The sequence below is a fragment of the Lissotriton vulgaris genome, chromosome 9, assembly GCF_964263255.1.
Source record: "Lissotriton vulgaris chromosome 9, aLisVul1.2, whole genome shotgun sequence".
In the NCBI taxonomy this organism is placed as follows: Eukaryota; Metazoa; Chordata; class Amphibia; order Caudata; family Salamandridae; genus Lissotriton; species Lissotriton vulgaris.
In genome coordinates, this window is record NC_141697.1 from 227,287,957 (window position 1) to 227,307,034 (window position 19,078).

Consider the following 19,078-nt stretch of genomic DNA (forward strand, 5'->3'; position numbering starts at 1 on the left):
CTACAGGCAAGCGTGTGTCCTTCGGAGGAGAGGTTGTCATCTATGCTCCTGAAGGGTCGCCTTCTTCTGGACAATCAGGCCCCCACAGCCAGACAAGTGTCCTCTCTTCTGGGATCGATGGCTTCATGCATTTACATCGTGCCCAATGCTCGCCTTCACATGAGACCTCTACAACAAGCCCTCGAAGATCAGTGGTCTCAGAGATCGGATCAGTGGGAAGACCGGGTCTTGCTGCCACAAGAAGCCAGGGACTCGATCAGATGGTGGTTGAAACGATCCAATCTCCTCCGAGGAGTGCCATTCCATCGTCCTCCTCCATCTCAGTCAATTGTCACGGATGCCTCCCTTCAAGACTGGGGTGCTCACATGGACCACCTCCAAGTTCAAGGCCTCTGGTCCAAGGTAGAGCAAGGCTACCATATCAACTTCCTGGAGCTTCGAGCAGTTCATCTTGCTCTCAAGTCTCTTTATCCTTCTCTGCGCACCAACCACCTCCAGGTTCAGACGGACAACACGACAACTATGTTCTATCTGAAAAAACAGGGAGGCACGAGGTCAAGAGTCTTGTCTCTGGAAGCACAAGCCATCTGGCATTGGCTCCTAGCAAGAGGCCTGTCCATCGTGGCAGTTCATCTACCAGGAATTCAAAACGTCCAAGCAGACTGCCTCAGCAGAATCTTCGTAGAAGCGCACGATTGGGTGCTCAACGAGGAAGTGGCTCAAGAGGTTTTTCGGTGTTGGGGCGTACCGGACGTAGACCTGTTCGCAGACGCGGCCAATACAAAATGCCCCGTCTTCGCGTCCAGGGTCCCCCAACAGGGATCACTGGGGGAATGGTCTTTTGATCAGCTGGTCGCAGACATTACTCTACGCCTTTCCTCCCCTGCCTCTGATCCCGGCGGTGATCCAGAAGTTCTACAGGACCAACTCCAGAATGATCTTGATAGCACCAGAGTGGCCACGCCAGTGGTGGTACCCCGATCTTCTACAGATGTCGGAGGTTCCTCACCGGCGCCTACCATGCCGTCCAGACTTGTTGACCAAAGACCAGGGGAAGGTGTTTCACCCCAACCTTCCTTCCCTTCGCTTGACGGCATGGCTCCTGAGGTCATCCAGTATGGACATTTAGACCTCCCAGCAGACTGCATGACTATTCTTAAAGAATCAAAGCGACCCTCCACTAGGAAGTCCTACGCTTTCAAGTGGAAGAGGTTCTTCTTATGGTGTCATGAGCACTCTTGACCCGGTACCTGGCCAAGAGCAGGTGATTCTTCCATATCTATTGCATTTAGCGAGATTAGGCCTGAAATACCCCTCCATCAGGATTCATTTAGCTGCAATCACAGCATATAGGAAGTCTCCTAATCAGACCTCTTTCTTCCTTATGCCTGTAGTTAAAGATTTCCTAGAAGGTCTGAAAAAAGTCTTCCCACCGGTGAGGTCCCCCTCTCCTCCCTGGGAGCTTAATATTGTCCTGACTAAGCTGATGAGTGCTCCTTTCGAGCCTATACATAAGGCCTCTTTGCAGCACTTGACCTGGAAAGCTGCCTTTTTAGTGACGATTACCTCTGCCCGTAGGGTCAGTGAAATCCAGGCCTTGTGTTGCAAGGAACCTTACACAGTTTTTCATGCCAATAGGGTGGTCTTAAGAACGCACCCAAGTTTCCTGTCTAAGGTAGTTTCAGACTTTCATATCAACCAGTCTATTACCTTACCTACCTTTTTTCCTAATCCTTCCACTCCCCCGGAGAGGTCATTACACTCTCTGGATCTCCGGAGGGTCCTAAAGTTCTACTTGTCAAAAACCCTAGCTCTGAGAAAGTCTGACCGGCTTTTTGTTAATTATGGCAGTACTAATACTGGCCTGTCAGCTTCTGAAAGGTCCATTTCTCGCTGGATTGTCTCCTGTATAGCTTTAGCTTATCAACTAACTAACAAGAACTTACAGGGTAAACCACATGCACATTCTACTAGAGGGAAAGCTTCCACTACAGCTCTCCTTCGTAATGTTCCTATTTCTGAAATTTGTAAAGCGGCAACTTGGCGGTCTGTCCATACCTTTACCCGTCATTATTGCCTGGACTCAGATACTCAGGCTGATGCCAGAGTAGGGCAGGCCTCTTTGAGGAATTTATTTGCATAAGATGTATTTGCAATATATGTCTTAGTCATTCTGTGAAGTTTTTATACTTCTTGCTCGTCCGCGAGACTTTGGGTATGAGCTTGCTAATCTATTCATAGATTATGACTATTGATGAGTATCCCCTGGATGAGAAAGATTAGTTACTTACCTGTAATCCTAGTTCTCATCCAGGGGTATACTCATCAGTCATAAGCTCCCGCCCACCTCCCTGGACGAGCAGAGTTACAAAGTTATGAGATGTTTTATTGTGGATCTCCTCAGGTGTTATGCACCTCCAAAAAGAACTGACCCAACTTTCACCTGTGGTGCACCATGGGAGCAGGGGATTGCCTTCAGGTCTTAAAGGCACGGTACCCCTACTCTAATGCCTTAAAGGCAAGGTGTCAGTTTTCTTTGTTTGGTTTATACTCTACTGCAGCCTACTGGCAAATGCCTGCAATTACAGGTTTTTCCTATGGCAATAAAGCATTGTTGTATACAAATGTTTTCTGCTCTCTTTCTTCCTTAGGGTTTGGAAGAGTACTACTGTATGTATGCTAATGTATGTAATTTTGCGGCAAATTTTGCCAGTTGGGAAATATTTTAGGCTGCAAATATGTTTCCACATATATATACATATATATTTATATGTATTTTCTATATGCTCCAGGATCCCGCACATGGGCGGGGATTATTCATAGTTTATGACTTTGATGCGTATACCCCTGGATGAGAACTAGGATTACAGGTAAGTAACTAATCCTTCTCCATCAATGTGCCAAAGTCACACCTGTTTCCCGCTCAGCAGCTCCTCTTCATCGGATTCGTTCTGGACACAATCCGGTTTCGAGTCTATCCTCCTGAACAGCGAGTCCAGGATATTCGGGCTATGATTCTGATCTTTCAGCCTCTATCCCAGGTTTCGGTCAGAATGACCCTGAGGCTGCTGGGCCTCATGGCCTCCTGCAGCCTGCTGGTCGATCATGCCAGGTGGCGTATGTGGGCTCAGCAGTGAGACCTGAAGTTCCAGTGGGCGCAGCATCAGGGAAATCTGTCAGATTGCGTTCAGGTTTCGGAGGGCACTGCACGACAACTGCAGTGGTGGCTCATGAACCACGATTGGGTCAATGGCAGATCCCTCTCCCTTCCCCAACCAGAACATACTGTGGTGACGGACGCATCCCTTCTTGGATGGGGTGGCCATATGGGAGAGGCGGAGATCAGAGGCCTCTGGTCGCCGGCGGAGTCCGGGCTCCATATCAACCTTTTGGAGCTCCTGGGCGATCTGTCTTGCACTCAAGGCATTCCTTCCCAAGTGGGGAAGAGTAGTGCAGGTGTTCACGGACAACACCAATGCCATGTGGTACTGCAACAAACAGGGCTGGGTGGGATCGTGGACCCTCTGTCAAGAGGCCCTCCGCCTCTGGACATGGATAGAACATCAGGGCATATCCCAAGTGGTTAAACACCTGGCAGGTTCACTGAACGCCAGGGCAGACGAACTCAGCCGCAGGTGCATGATGGATCACGAATGGCATCTACACTCGGAGGTGGTGCAAGGTCTCTTTCGACAGTGGGGAGAGCCTTGGTTAGATCTATTCGCCACCGAAGAGAACGCTCAATGTCAGCAATTATGCGCTTTGGAATTTCCAAGGCGGCGCTTGCTAGGTGACGCTTTTTGTCAGAAGTGAAGTTGCCCTCGGTTGTATGCCTTTCCGCCTATACCACTTCTGCCCAGAGTGCTGAAGAATATCAGGCGCGACCGGGCCCAAGTCATACTTGTGGCTCCGGATTGGGCACGAAGAGTCTGGTATCCCGAGCTGCTCAACATGGCCATCAATCCTCCGACCCGTCTGCCTCTTTGGGAGGATCTTCTGTCGCAGCAACAAGAGACGGTCTCCACCAAAACCTATCCAGTCTACACCTCCTTGCGTGGAGATTGAGCGGCTGCATTTGACCTCATTCAACCTGCCTCCCGAAGACTGCAATATAATCTTGGCAGCCAGGCGTCCCTCCACTAAGAAGGTATACGCCTGTCGGTGGAACAAATTTGTGGCATGGTGCAAAGCAAAGTCTGTGGATCCCCTCTCTGCCCCTCTTACTGAGGTTCTCTTGTTCCTCCTTTCTTTGGCCCAGCAGGGCTCTGCTATGGGCACTATCAAGGGCTATCTGTCGGCCATCTCTGCCTTCCTTCGGCTTCCAAATGAGCCTTCCCTTTTCAAGTCCCCAGTTGTAAATCGTTTCTTAAAAGGCATAACTCATCTCTTTCCTCCTGTTCCCTTCGTAATGCTTCAGTGGGACTTGAACCTGGTTTTAACTTATGTAATGTGCTCTCTCTTTGAGCCGCTTCACAACTGTCCTTTGAGGCTTTTAACTCTGAAAACTGCATTCCTGGTGGCCATCACATCTGCCAGACGAGTAAGTGAGCTCCAGGCACTTTCGTCAAAGCCTCCTTTTCTGTCTGTGCATCCGGACAAAGTTGTCCTCCGGACTCGTCCATCCTTCCTGCCCAAGGCCGTCACTGCCTTTCACATCGGGCAGACCATTACTTTTCCCACCTTCTTTCCGCATCTGCATCCTTCGAAGGAGGAAGAGAGGCTCCACCATCTGGAGCCAAAACATGCGCTTTCCTTTTATCTGGATCGCACCAGACAGTTCCGGGTGGATGGCAAGCTCTTTGTTGGGTACTTGGGCACCAAGAAAGGTTGGGCTGTACACAAGGGAGGGACCGTACACAAGTGGACTATCTCCCGATGGTTTGTTTTGTGTTTCAAAGTCTGCTATTCTCTGGCGAAGAAGGAGCCTCCAGTGGGGCTGCGCGCCCATTCCACCAGGGCGACTGCAGCAACTACTGCACTGGGATGAGGCGTTCCTCTGAATGACATCTGTCAGGCAGCTATGTGGGCTTCATTTCACACATTTACGAAACACTACTGCCTTGACAATCAAGTCAGGAGAAATGGCTTTTTTGGCCGTTCTGTTCTCCAGGACTTTCTGGTGTGATTTTGGTTTGGAGGCCCAGCTCCGGGGTTGGTATTTCTGGGGTATCTATTCTAAGGTAAGGAATCTATAACTACCGTGTTTCTTTCAGATGAACAAGTTGCTTACCTTTGTTAATGATATATCTGTAAGAAACATTAGTTAGTTATAGATTCCTTATCGCCCCACCCATCCTCCCCGTACTGCAAACTGTTTTCCAAGGTTAAGGATATCCTTTCAGGGCCCTAGTTTTGTTCACCAGTGGTCAGTGTCTTGCATTGCTCTGCCTTTCTGGCGTGGTTGTGTATAGAACTGACATCAGCGCGCGAGGGCGACGTCTAAGTAGCTATTGCGACGTCATCCCGGCAACACAACGCCAACGACGAACGTGGAGCCGACCGACGCCACCTTCCGACGCGCTGAGGTACTTCTGACGAAAAGCTTTCCGGATCCAGTCAGACGCCTGGGGGTAATTCTAAGGTAAGAAATCTATAACTAACTAATGTTTCTTACAGATATATTGTTACCAAAGGTAAGTAACTTGTTCGTCTGGGAAAGAGGAGACAATTCCATATTTCACAAGTAGTTTAGACTTGGGTAAGATAAGCATAAATTCTGTTTTTGGAGACTTAAGTTTTAGGTGGCAGGTAGATATCCATCACTGAACCGATTTTCACAGTTTTAGAGAGGAGGACGATGTCATGAGGACATAATCTTAATCAGCGTATTGATAATATACCAAAGTTCTTGAAGATGAACCCCAGAGAGTGCGTACAGAGATTAAACAGAGTAGGGAACAGAATAGAGCTTTGAAGACACCTTTCTGTAAACTAACCAACTAGAGAGGTCACCATAATATCCACTTGGGGCCAGTTGGGCTGGTTACACATGAACCAATTAAGTACTACTGCAGTAATGCCCATTCTGTCTATTCTGATGTTGATCAACAATTAGTGATTTGACCTTGTCAAATGCAGCAGAATTATCAGGAGACAAGAGCTTATTCCCTCAAGGAATTGGAGGGTAGTTTCTGTGCCGCGTTTCAATGAAATCCAGATTGAAAATGATCAAAGAATTCCCTGACTTCAATATGGTGAGAAAGCTGAGAAGCGGCACAGCTTTCTAACACCTTCCCTAGAAAGGATAGACCCAATAGAGGATGGAAGTTATTGAAATCATAACCATTCGTCAAAAGTTTCTTTAGAACATGTGTGACTTGGCTTCACCACCCCCTTTTGTACCGCTTTTGGCCGCCATAAGTGTGGCAGGGTATGCTCAGACGTGAGTCCCTTGCTCACTTTGCCACTGGATTCAAGCAAGCCGGACTGAAGACGGCTGGAATGCCAGAAACCGGTCCTCGGAAACTTGTTTCCGGTCCAGGGAAGACATGGCTTGGCAGTTCGGGCTGGACTGTTCCCATGAGGCACAGGGTCAGACTGATTTGCATATAGCCATGTCTGAACTCGGGTGGCAGAGTGGGCTAAAGAACGGTGATGGATTAAACCCAGATCTTTTGACTGGGTGTGAGTGTTTGATTGATTCAGATGCTCCGTCCATCACCACCCCCTTTTGTACCGCTTTTGGCCGCCATAAGTGTGGCAGGGTATGCTCAGACGTGAGTCCCTTGCTCACTTTGCCACTGGATTCAAGCAAGCCGGGCTGAAGACGGCTGGAATGCCAGAAACCGGTCCTCGGAAGCTTGTTTCCGGTCCAGGGAAGACATGGCTTGGCAGTTCGGGCTGGACTGTTCCCATGAGGCACAGGGTCAGACTCACTTGCATATAGCCATGTCTGAACTCGGGTGGCAGAGTGGGCTAAAGAACGGTGATGGATTAAACCCAGATCTTTTGACTGGGTGCGAGTGTTTGATTGATTCAGATGCTCCGTCCATCACCACCCCCTTTTGTACCGCTTTTGGCTGATTTTGAGGCAGCAAGTGAAAGTGCCTTATGAGAAATATGTGCTAATTAAAATGGTTGGGTGACGTATGATCCAGCAGGACCGCTCCTTAGAAATGTTGCCAGTCACTGCTTTAGTGAAATCGTTTGCGTTTTTCACATTAACCCCTTGTATGCTTGTGACGGAACCGCTCCGTCACAAGCCACGGGTGAGCTGTGCTTGTGACGGAACGGTTCCGTCACGGCCCACTCGGCGCGCCTGCGCGGCGCTGATTTCGCGCCTGCGCGGCGCGTTCCATTGGGCGGGCGTGTTCGTGACGGAACCGCTCCGTCACAAGCACAGCTCGCCCGCGAGCCGTGACGGAGCGGTTCCTTCACAAGCACGTGACCACCGCGTGACCACCGCGCGACCTACCCCTTAGCGCTGCGGCGGAATAGCCGCCGCAGCGAAGGGGTTAACAATTGTGTTGAGAACCGAGTTCTTGGTGACTTCCGTAAAGTTGTAGAATCTCCACTGAGCTTTGCAGATGAGCTTAAGGACATTGGTGGCATCTGTTATTGGAGGTAGGGAGTGCTCAGTAGACTTAACTTTTCTATTTAAAAACAAGCATTGGCATAGCCGATAGGTCTGGCCTTTGGGATCTTATAAGTGTTTAGCCATGCAACAGTTGATATTGTTGCACCAAGGATATTGTGCTGGATAACCAAACGCTCATAAGGCCCCAAATGTGAGACCTATTGGCTATGCCAATGCTTGTTACTTATTTATGTTTGTACCATTCCTTGTTTTCTGTACTCTGAACTTTAATGGACTTGATTGTCTAAATAAATATTTTACTTCACATTGAAAGAAAATGAGCGAAAGGGAAAATCAGACATCACCGACTCAGCTGTAACACGTAAGACATTGTCATAGGTCCACATTGGTTGACCAGGAGTAATTAAATCTATTTGATAGACATCAAAGAAAAATACATTGTGAGTATTAGTTTGTGACTGAAACCTGCTACAGAAACAGTAATGGGGTTAATGAGCGCAGCAAGTGCTAGTTACCATCTTCCAGGATTTTCTCATACTCGCTAATAAAGGGCAACCACGGATAATTCGTTTTCTGTGGTAAATGGTGCCATTTCAACTACAACTTTTCAAGAAACAAGTACAAAAATATGTCAAGGCTTGAGTGCAACTGTTGCCATTATACTGAGAAATAAAATAGTTCTCATAACAAGGCCTCTGACCCAAAACGTGCTCGTGCGAGGCGTGCACTTCGCTAATATTGTGTGCTTCCAGTATTTCTACTGTTAAAATGGGCTTTCCAAGGAGTAATGTTAGCATTCGATAGGTTAAGTGTCAAGACAGACGTTGAAACCTCTACTTCTCTTTCGAGAGTTGCAATATGAGTTATGTAGGAGCAAAAAACGAATTGAAACATTCAAAATGATGCATTGTAATGCTGTCTGTGCTACACCGTTCTACTGAGGAGCGGTAACTTATCGCAGGCAATCTGTTTGGGCTCGCATCAAAGCGGGTTGCGATGACCCCTGGAATCCCCTGACGTCAGAGAGCCCAGGCAACAAAACGTTACAACCATCCCACGCACCCACATTTCTGGGTTGTCAACCCAGTCACACCGTTCCACTCTAAATGTTTCCTGCCCACCGCGCGCATGACTTCAGAACAAAAGTTGAAGCTTAGAGATTGGACCTGAAGCCAACTAGGAGTCGATTAGCTTTGTGACGTCATGACCAGAGCAAATATGTGGGCACGCACTGGGATTTCCCATACACGTCTAGGGGAAGATGTACAACCTGTTGCGTGCAGACAGAGCAGCGTTTCAGTGGTGTAAAGGCTGCACAGCAGCGCCAGTACTGCACGTACACTAATCTCCCCAAAGGGGCAGCGTTCAACTACATATTTATAAAACAAAGATACAAGAAAATAATGTCTTTGTAACTGCGCTCGGGGGGAGCTACTGATCGAACAGCCAGGTCTTTAGTATCCTCCTGAAGGTCAGCAGGTCTTGGGTCTGTCGTAGGCTCAGTGGGATGGTGTTCCATGTCTTGGCGGCGAGGTGGGAGAAGGATCTCCTGCCGGTGGTTGTTCTTCGGATGCCCGGGACGGTGGCGAGTGACAGGTCGGCGAAGCGTAGCTGGCGGTTGGGGGTGTAGAAGGAGATCCGTCTGTTGAGGTAGGCTGGGCCGGTCTTGTGGAGTGCCTTGTGTGCGTGGATGAGGAGCTTGATGGATATCCTCTTGTTGACCGGGAACCAGTGCAGGTTTCTTAGGTGGGGGTGGTGTGGCCGTGTCGTGGTACTTCGACTAGAAGTATAAATATGTTTTTTGTACATAAGGGGTATGTACCAGCCCCAATCCTGTAGCTAAAATAAAGTGGGAATCGTCCCCAGGGCATAAATTCAAAGATCTAAATATTTCTCAAATGTCACAAAGATACATTCATGTGTTCATTAGTTTGACTAATGCGGTTTCTTAAAACAGATAACATCATTTTAACTTAAGCCTTGGCATTAAAATTGCAGACTTAGATGCCAACAATTATTCATTATAGTGAAAAAATGAAATGGTTGTTTGTTGATGAAATATGTCTGTTATTCCAAATCTCTATTGCAAAGTTTTCATGGGTTCAGAAGCTTTATTATTATTTTTTTAACTTTAGAAAGCAAAGCAGACATGCTTTTCATTTCACAAATGTTCAAAGGAGCACTGTTCCATAACGTAAATACTCTATTTCAAAAGGAGCATTTAAATAGAAACCCTGGGTATGCTAGCACACTTTTACCAAGCATTATTATCTCAATTAATATGCAAGGTAGTTGCTACAGTTAGGTAGTTGTCCAACCATTAATGAACCATGCTCTTCCTGCATGGTTGCTGCTATGAAAGTTTTTTTTAAATTAAGTATTTACAGGAAGGTATAGTCATTAAAATGAAAAGTTACCTTTCACGTACTTAATTGAAACATCTGCTTTGCAGACAGTTGCCTACTTTCGACGGGGTAAATATCCGACATTAAGATCAGTCGAGATACCTAAAGTTACTTATCTTCAGTAAGCACCTTTTTTATGCATACTCTGTCTACTCAAAGATGCCTTTATAATGGAGAGGTCTACCTGCAAATGTCTCACCTTTTAAGTATCTAATTTGCCTATCTGGATCCGTAAACTCGTCACAAAATCTCCCATGCCAGAAGAGGTTGACAGCTCCAACTCGGCACTGAAGCCATAAAGCACCCCCATCAGCGTGATGTCAGTCCCCTTTATTTTTGCACCATCGGCACATTCTGGAGGTCTCCTCAGGAGTGTCAACGTTGTGCCTCATCTTTCTTCAAAATCTCATTTAAGTGCAGTTTTCCTTTGAAATGTCGCTGTAGGAGGCTTGCTCAGTACATGGTGTACACCTATTGGTGAGGCACCCTGCACTGAGTCCCGGCAACTGTTAGTGATAGTTGGAGTGGTCCCTGATTGCCAAAGCTCTCAAGGGGTAGGTGTGGGGAACAGATAAGGCTGATACAGGAGGTGTAAAGGGGTACATTACCACACAGACAGTGAAGCTTACACACAAGAAAACACCACCAGTGTTAGAAAAATACCTTTTATATATTATACACCGACACTAAAACTACTTTGGTATATCTCCTACCCGGAGATATCAACACACAATAAAATATACTTCAAAACAGGTAAGTAAAACATGAAAAACACATGGACCCCTATGGGGGGAGGGGCCAAATCATATACTAAGAATATTGAATGTGAGGTGAGTACCAAACCAAGACTAACACCCAAGCAATTTAGGACCAGGGGAAGCATGCAACCACCACGGGTAAGCAACTAAGAGTTGCGCTGCACACATATGCAGAGGTGATACCCCGGGTCAGTGTCCATACGTTAACATGGGGGAGTCGCGGTTGGCGTTTTACTGTTTCAGGACCCTTCGTAGAGGACCCTGAGGAAACCCTTTGGGACCAGGGAGGTTGGAGGACACTCCGACCCGTGGATAGCCAGAGAACCAGGATACCTACACCAGGGAGCCCGGGTAAATAGGTGGAGCTTTAGTGTTGGAGCCGCCGATTGTCTTCTATGGGAACCTTGGCTTTCCAGCTGCTACAGTGTCTCATGGATCAAGTCAGTGGAACCTAGATGTGGATTCCAGACGAGCAGTACCTGCAAAAAGAGGAAAGAGTCCAAACCACCCAGAGGTGTCCAGGAGGAGCAGGAGCATGATGCCAGCCCTTGTAGGAGGTAATTTACTGTAGCACTGAGGTCTTGAAGATGCAGCTGTGGAGCTCAGGCAACGATGCATGATGCAGAGACACAGGGGACATCCACAATCTGTCCCATGTCGGCTGATGAGATGCAGGAAGGTTAGTGGCCAGCACGAACATCAATAAGCTGTGGCAAACGCAACAGATGTGTTGCACGAAGCAATGCTTTGTTGCTGACCAGCAAGGTCTGAGGGACTTACCCAGCAAGGGTAAGTCAGAGCTGGCCCTCAGCAAGCAGGAGATAGGAGAGCCAGCAGGAATCGGTGGAGACCCCTGGAGGATCCACTGGCAGCAGGCACAGGGAGGCCTCAGCAGCACAGAAGATGGAGAAGCAGAGAGGATGACACTCTTGGAGCTGTGTGATGCTGCAGGCTGGGGCTTCTTAGAGCTCAAAGATCTTCAGTCAAGAGAAACAACACGCCTTGGCAACGACAAACAGATGCAGTGCACAGGGATGCCAGGTTGCAGGGAAGACTGGTCAAGCCTCTCAAGAGCCAACAAACCACCACCTGTGTTGCAGAGCTGGGAGGTGACCATGGGACAGCCGGATCCACAAGTCAGTTGTTGAGGTGCCTGCGGATGCAGTTGAGTGGCCCCTTCACTCTCAGGGAGATTCCTTCTTCCTATATTGATGCATGCAGAGTCGTGGGGGACTCGGGAGGATGCACAGCCATGGAGGTTGCAGAACTTGGAATAGCACGGAGGCTAAGTTGCAGTAGGAGTCTTCCTACCAGAAGCAGTCTTGTCTTGGTTCCTGGCTGGGTTCCAGCAGCAGAGTTCAGTGTCCTACAGCAGAAGATTCTTTAGACAAATCTTCAGGCGAAGCCAGGCGGTTCTTTAAGATGAAGTCTGGATGAATATAAGGATCCACCCTCAGGGGATTCCTTAAGTAACCCAGAAAGTGGGTAGGACTACATCAGCGGTGACCAACCTATCTGTGTGGAGGGGTCAGGGACTCTACTCTGGTGGACTAACCAGTCCGATGCTCCCAGGGCCCTCTGCCCATCTAAGATTCAAGATGGTAGAATCCTTTGGCCACCTGGCAGAGCTCTGGGCATCTCCCTGGGGAGGAGCTGGACAGGGGGGTGGTCGTTCCCCTGTCCTTTGTTTTGTTTCATGCCAGAGTGGGAGCCAAAGACTCCTGGACTGGAACAAACCGGTTTATGCAAGGAGAGCACCAAATGTGCTTTTCTAAGCAGTCTGGAGGCACTCGGAAGCGCACCCTCCCTAGCCTACGATGCCTATTTCTAAAGTAGAGGTGGATACACCTTGCCTCTACAGAACATCCTTTGTTCATCCTTCCCCTGCCTGAGTTAAGCTTGGCAGCATGAGGGTAGAACAGTGTGTGGGGTCGGCAGCAGCACTGGCTTGGCACGCAGACCTCAAGGCTACACAAGTAGACATGTGGGGCCCTCTAAGGAGCCCCCAGTACATGGTATCATGCAGCTAACACAGGAATCAGTGTAGTTGCATGATTCCATCATGTTTCAAACAAAACATGACCAGGTTCGGTGAAGCCTTTATGTAGTTGGACATCTCGACTTGGCCAGTGTCCACTACATAACTTAAAATGGCTTCCCCACACTTACAAAGCCAGAAAAGGGAGTCTGGGGTTTGTAGGGATGTCTCTGCTCGTGCAGGGGCACCTTCACACTTAAAACCATGCACCCTACCTGTGGGATGTAAGGCCTACCTTAGGGGTGACTTATATTTGTATGTCCTGTGACTGGGATATAAGGAAAACCTTGTATCAGAAGGGAAAGGTGCATGCTCCATTTTACGCAGGCAGAGATTGTTTGCATGGGCTCCCATGGGTGACACAATACATGCTGCCGCCCATAGGAGACCCCTGGTGTACCAACACCCTTGGTACCATATACTATGGACCTACTGGGGTACATCAGTATACCAATTGTGGGGTATACAAAGTACTTACCAATGGATTGAGTAGAGAGCACAGACACTGGGGTCCTGAATATCAGGGTCCCAGTGTTCTACAGTCAAAACACACTGACACCAGGCAAAAAGTGGTGGTAAATATGCCAGAAAGATCCTACTTTCCTACAGTCACCTCCTAAACAGTCAGAGTTCAAAGCTTGTTGGGACTGTGATAGATCGATGTATATTGCAGACCCTCACGACATCTGCTTGTGGTGCCTAGGATCTGACCTTTACATCAGCGCCTGGGCATTGTCAAAAGATGAACCCGAAATCCCTCATAGAACAGGAGGCCAAGATGTCCATGGCCAGAGGAAAAACAGGTTACTTACCTGTACACTATGGTTCTCCAAAAGTCGTGAATCTTGTATTACTGTGTCTACTTTATGCTGACGACCTAGTTTTGATGGGCTAAACGAAGGTGGGTCTACAGAATCGTCTTTAAGACTACATTTGATTACTCTAAGGCAAATAATCTGAATATTAACTTGGAGAAAACCGAAACTATGTCAATCAAAAAGAATTCCAAGAAAACACCGGTCTGGTTTTGGGGCAAGACTCGCATAGACTCAGCAATGGAGTATAAATACTTCGGGTTGATCATCAACTAAGGTGGGCATCTTGTAGCCCAAAGGGACACAATTAAAAGAAAGGAAACAGCCCTAGCAGTCTCGATGAGAAACCCCAACTCTAACCTGAGCGGACCCTCACTTGCCCCATTGGTTGAAGTAATACGGGCAAAACTCCTGCCTACAATAACTTACGGGAGCGAGGCACAGAGGGGAAGGGACTCTTAAGCGTTTGGATGGTGTGGTCGCAAAAGTGTATAGAATAATCTTTGGTCTACCAACATGGGTCACTCCAGCACAGATTAGGCTCAAGTTTGGTGTTCAAAAACAGACCAGTGCAAGACAAGGTGCGACAGTCATCTTTTGGGATAAAGTAAGAAAATCAAAACCAGGAACCCTAAATTGGTATTTGTGGTCAGAACTACAATAGAAAAAATAATCACGAGCGGCAAAATACCTATTAGCAAGCTTGATTACCATGGGTTTCATTGAGCTTCGGGAAACACCTATAAGTCACTGCCTTCTCAAAAAAGTAACAAAGAAAACAGTAAAGAGTCAATCCTGGATCGAAGACAAGGCATCCCTATCCAGAAGGTCGCACGGCTGGATGATTTTGAACTCCTATTCCACTCTTGCTGCTGAAAAATACCTAGCCATAGGGTTTGCTAAATCTACAAAAATTCAATTCTTAAAGTACCGACTTGGCCTGCTACCATGTATAAAGCACTATCCACACTGGCTAAAAAAAAAATCTGATTCCATCTGTTGCCTGTGCGGTGCAGCGCATGAAGACATGTTGCACCTTCTCTGTATGTGCAAAGAACTAACACAGGAACGGAAACAGCTTTAAAAGCCACTTTTTAATCAGAGAGGTATTCGTACACGGAGGCAGGCTGTGCCAGCGTGCTTTGCACCTGAGGACACGCAGCTGAACTGCCGCCTGGTAAAATATGTGAACCAAGTAGAGAAGAGAATGCCACAAAATCGAGATGCTGACCTCAGGCCACCAACTTCGAATAACATTAAAGCGAAAAGAAAAAAAGTCGGATATTGTTAAACAAATGTTTATTTTACTAATGTATTTCAAAGACGAACTGGCTTGCATTGATTTTTACAGATTTTTAGTAAATTGTTTTACTCTATTTTAAAAATTGTAACTTACAAATGAAATGCTATGAAATATTCTGTAGCAATGGTTTTAAGTAACTGTGCTAACTAAAAATACTTGATTCTATGGTTCTCCAATATTGTATCTTTTATAGATTCACATGCTTGAATCAGACTAGTTGGCAGTATCCAAAGAGTAATAGCGGTGGGAAGGTGAACCATCCCACCACAACATTCTACCAAAACACAACTATCCAAGGCTATGACTTTTTTATTAATTGTACAATGATTAGAAGATGCATAGAAATATCTTTTACTATACTCAAGAAAAGAAGTTACAAAACATCAAAGCATGTACAAGATTGAACTTATTAGTTGCATACCTTATGTGAACAGACGTAGCAGGGTAGCTTGACCAAACTGCCACATCAGTTTTCCTCCCGCCATCAAGGCAGTAAAGCTTTGTGAAGGTGTGTGCGTTCACACATGTCGCTGCCCTGCAGATGTCAGGCAGAGATACACCTGCAAACAGGGCTGAAGAGGCTGCAATCATTCGAGTTGAGTGAGCCTTCACCGGCAGTGGATGTCCAGCCTTTTTCATGTCTGAAGAGTATGATTGAGAAGACCCAGCGAGCAATACGTGTCTGCTTTAAGGCTAGACCCTTTCTAGGAGCAGAGAAAGAAATGAGCAACTGAGTTTATTAGCAGACTTTGTTCTTTGTAAGTAGAATTTCAAACAGCGCTTAATGTCTAGCGAGTGTATTGCTCTCTCTGCCATTGAAGAAGGGCTAGGCAAGAATGTGGGCAGAACAACTGGTTCATTGAGGTGATATGTTGAAGGCACCTTGGGAATAAATTATGGATTGGTACGTAGTACTACTCTGTCTAGTAGGAACTGAAGGTAAGGTTCTTTTGTGGTGAAAGCCTGGATTTCACTTAATACGTTGTGCAGATATGATGGCTAACAGGAAAGCCACCTTCCAAGAAAGGAATTTGAGATCACACTTGTGAATAGTTTCGAATGGAAGGCTCATAAGTTATGACAAGACCATGTTCAGCTGCCAAAGCACTGGAGGAGGCTTAGCAGGTGAGTAAGCCCAAAAGAGACTAGGCTGTTGGACCACAAGGACAATTGGCCAGAACGCCTTCTGTATCTGAAAATGGATGCTAAGTGTACCCTTAAGGATGAATGAGAGAGGCCTGAGTTCAAGATAATCAGGCTATGATTGCAATGTTTCAGAGTGGAGCAATCATTCCAACCTGGACTTTCTTACATTTGCTCGGTCTCCAAGCCTCCTGCATGGCCCTTCAGTGGTTTCCCCACAGGCAGTAGTTCCAGCACAACGGAGATCTTCACAGCTGCAACAAAATACCCAGCGATACTGCAGCAGATCTACGTTGGTGGAGTGTAAACTGCAACCTTACACACAGGAAGCCATTTTACCTTCACCCTCCGGTGATAACAGTGATCACTGATGCTCCACTCTAGGTTGGGGAGCCCATCTTAGGAATCTGCAATCAGAGGCATCCAGTCTCCAAAAGAATAGAGTTTGCATATCAGTCTGTTGGAATTACAGGCAATAAGTTTGGCACTCAAAGCCTTCTTCCCTTCCTTTTGCAGTTAGTTGGTCCATATCTTGATGAACAACACAGCCACAATGTGGTTCATCAACAAACATGAGGGGGAGTAGGGTTTCATCTTCTCTGCCAAGAAGCTTCACAACTCTAGCTCTGTACTCAGGAACGTAAAATCGACTTAGTCGCAAATCACCTTCCCTTAGAATTCAACATGCGGTGGACAGTCTCAGCTGGCATGATCTTGCTATCGACGCATGGTGACTTCATTGGGAGGTCTTCCACAACATTTTACAGCTGTCAAGAAACCCTCAGATTGACCACTTACCATTCCAGAGAAAGCTCACTGCCCAAACTTTTGTGCCCTCCAGAAGCCGATGCAGAGTGCATTCGGTTGCATGTATTCGGTTGCGGTAGAACATTTTGCTTTACTACATGTTATCTCCCATACCTTTGATTTCCTCTCATTTTAAGGAAAATCCATCTTAACTATGCCCAAATAATACTAGATGCCTGGCGGACTGGCCACAAAGGTTGCGGTGTGCAGACCTTATTCACATTTCCCTGTGCCTTCTGCTCCATCTCCCTAGCAGGGTAGTCCTCCAGTCGCAGGAGCACGTTTTACACCCCAACCTCCAGAGCCTGCAACTGCATGCCTGGAGATTGAATTAAGCAACCTGAATTATTTTACCTGCCCCCTGAAGTGGTCGATGTTAAATTATATTTACAGTGACAATCCGCCAAATCCGCCCATTCAAGACGATGAGACAAATTTGTCACATTGTGATCTGATAACTCCATAGATCCTTTTCAAGCCAGTATATCTACAATTTGCCTTCTCGCTGGACTGACAGGGCTTTGCGGTGGGCAGTGTTGAAGATTAAATATCTGCTTCATTGGCTTTTCTAATTTTTCCGGATCAGAAGTCCATATTATAATTACCCATTGTTGTCATGTTTTTGAAAGGGCTCAATAACAAGTTTCCACCTACTCTATGTATTATGCCCCTATGGGACCTCAACCGTGTTCTTATATTCGTTATGTGTTCCTCATTTGAACCACTGCATAGTTGTCCTTTAAGACTACTACTTTTAAGACAGTCTTTTTCATTACGTCAGACTTGTTATTGAGTTACAAGCCTTATCTGTGAAATCTCCATTTACCTCTTTCTTCCCAGGCAGGCTGGTGTTAAGAACCAGGGTTGTGTTGCTGTCAAAAGTGGTTACCCCTTCCACCTAGCCCAGTCCATTACATGTCCAGCTTTCTATCCTCCTCTGCATCCAACGAAGGAGGAAGAAAGACTTCACCGGCTTAAGAGCCGTCAGGTTCTAAGTGGACAGGGCTCTTGAATTCAAGCTAGACTACCACACTGTGCATCAAGATCAACTGCACCATGGCACACAAGGAGCCACCAGAAGGTGTTCGTGCTTATTCCGCCAGAGCATAATCTTTTTGACTCTGAAGTGAGGAGGAAAGGTCACTTTGCTTGCTCAGTGCTTCAGGATTTCTTGGTATAACCAACAAAGTACCCTCCTACTTCTTGGGGAATCTATTCAAAAGTTGAGTTGAGGAATCTGCAGGTAGAAGTATCCATCTGGAGAAAAAGTTGCTTACCTTAAGTAACGCTCTTTTTGGTGTTCTTCAGCATGTATCCCTGTTTTGGCGATCTAGGTTTGCACTCTATCCCCTTATTACAACTCTTGTCCTCTCTGACAGGTGTTATCAAAACGAGGTTTACTGATGTGTGGATAGTGACTGGTACGAGAATTGACTCCGCCTCTGACTAGGACTCTTCCATGTAGATAACAACTAGCTAGCATTTTGGTATTGTGCAGTTTTGTGATTTACAACTGAGAATTTTTAAATTTCCTAGTTTGAGTATAATTATGCTATGGTAATAATCCTTTTTTCTCGTTTCCCTATTCCAGGATTCTGGTGCTCCAATTCTCACTGATGATGTCAGTCTGCAAGTATTCATGGATCATTTGAAGAAGCTCGCTGTCTCTAGTGCTGCCTAAAATTGTTTATAATGCTGCCTGAAATGGTGTGAACAATGACCACCATTGAGAAAAGCAAATGCAATATTTGTAAATGTATCTTTCTTTGGTTCAACTAGAGAAAGCATACAGTGATGTGAAATGCACATGCTGCCTAAGTACTTTTATGCACTACTTAATTTCTACAAGATCGCCTTCAGAAAATGTAAAAATACAAATAGTTTTGTTTATACACACTACAGTTTACATGCCATTTTTGAATGAAAGTATACCTAATGGGAAACAATAAAATAAACCTTTTTAAAATGCATTGAAATTTGAATATTTTTGCCAGTGTGATATACCTACTTTCATGGCTGGGAAATGCACTAAAATGCACAATGTTTGCAATGAAACAATACTTTTCGTTCACTTCACATATTTTGGTACAGAAACACTTGCAACATTTAATATAGACAAGATAAACATGATAAATATAGAAAGTCAGAAATATTAGATATTTTCAGAGATGTTTCGAAATAATTACTGGGGCTGCCATGACATACAGTTCAACTTCTGAAAAAAGTATTGCAGCGTTCATCATACAATACAATATTATCATACAATAAATAA

General features: G+C 46.2%; 1 protein-coding gene across 1 annotated transcript in view; it reads left to right on the forward strand.

Annotated features, from left to right (window-relative positions):
* Positions 1–18,776, forward strand: part of SEC23A (SEC23 homolog A, COPII component) — a 981,910-nt gene extending 963,134 nt beyond the window's left edge. The window contains exon 20 of the mRNA XM_086937358.1: positions 18,398–18,776. Within this exon, the coding sequence (XP_086793484.1) occupies positions 18,398–18,487 (90 nt within the window). The 3' untranslated portion in view covers positions 18,488–18,776. The remainder of the gene's footprint in view (positions 1–18,397) is intronic.
* Positions 18,777–19,078: the final 302 nt, after the last annotated feature.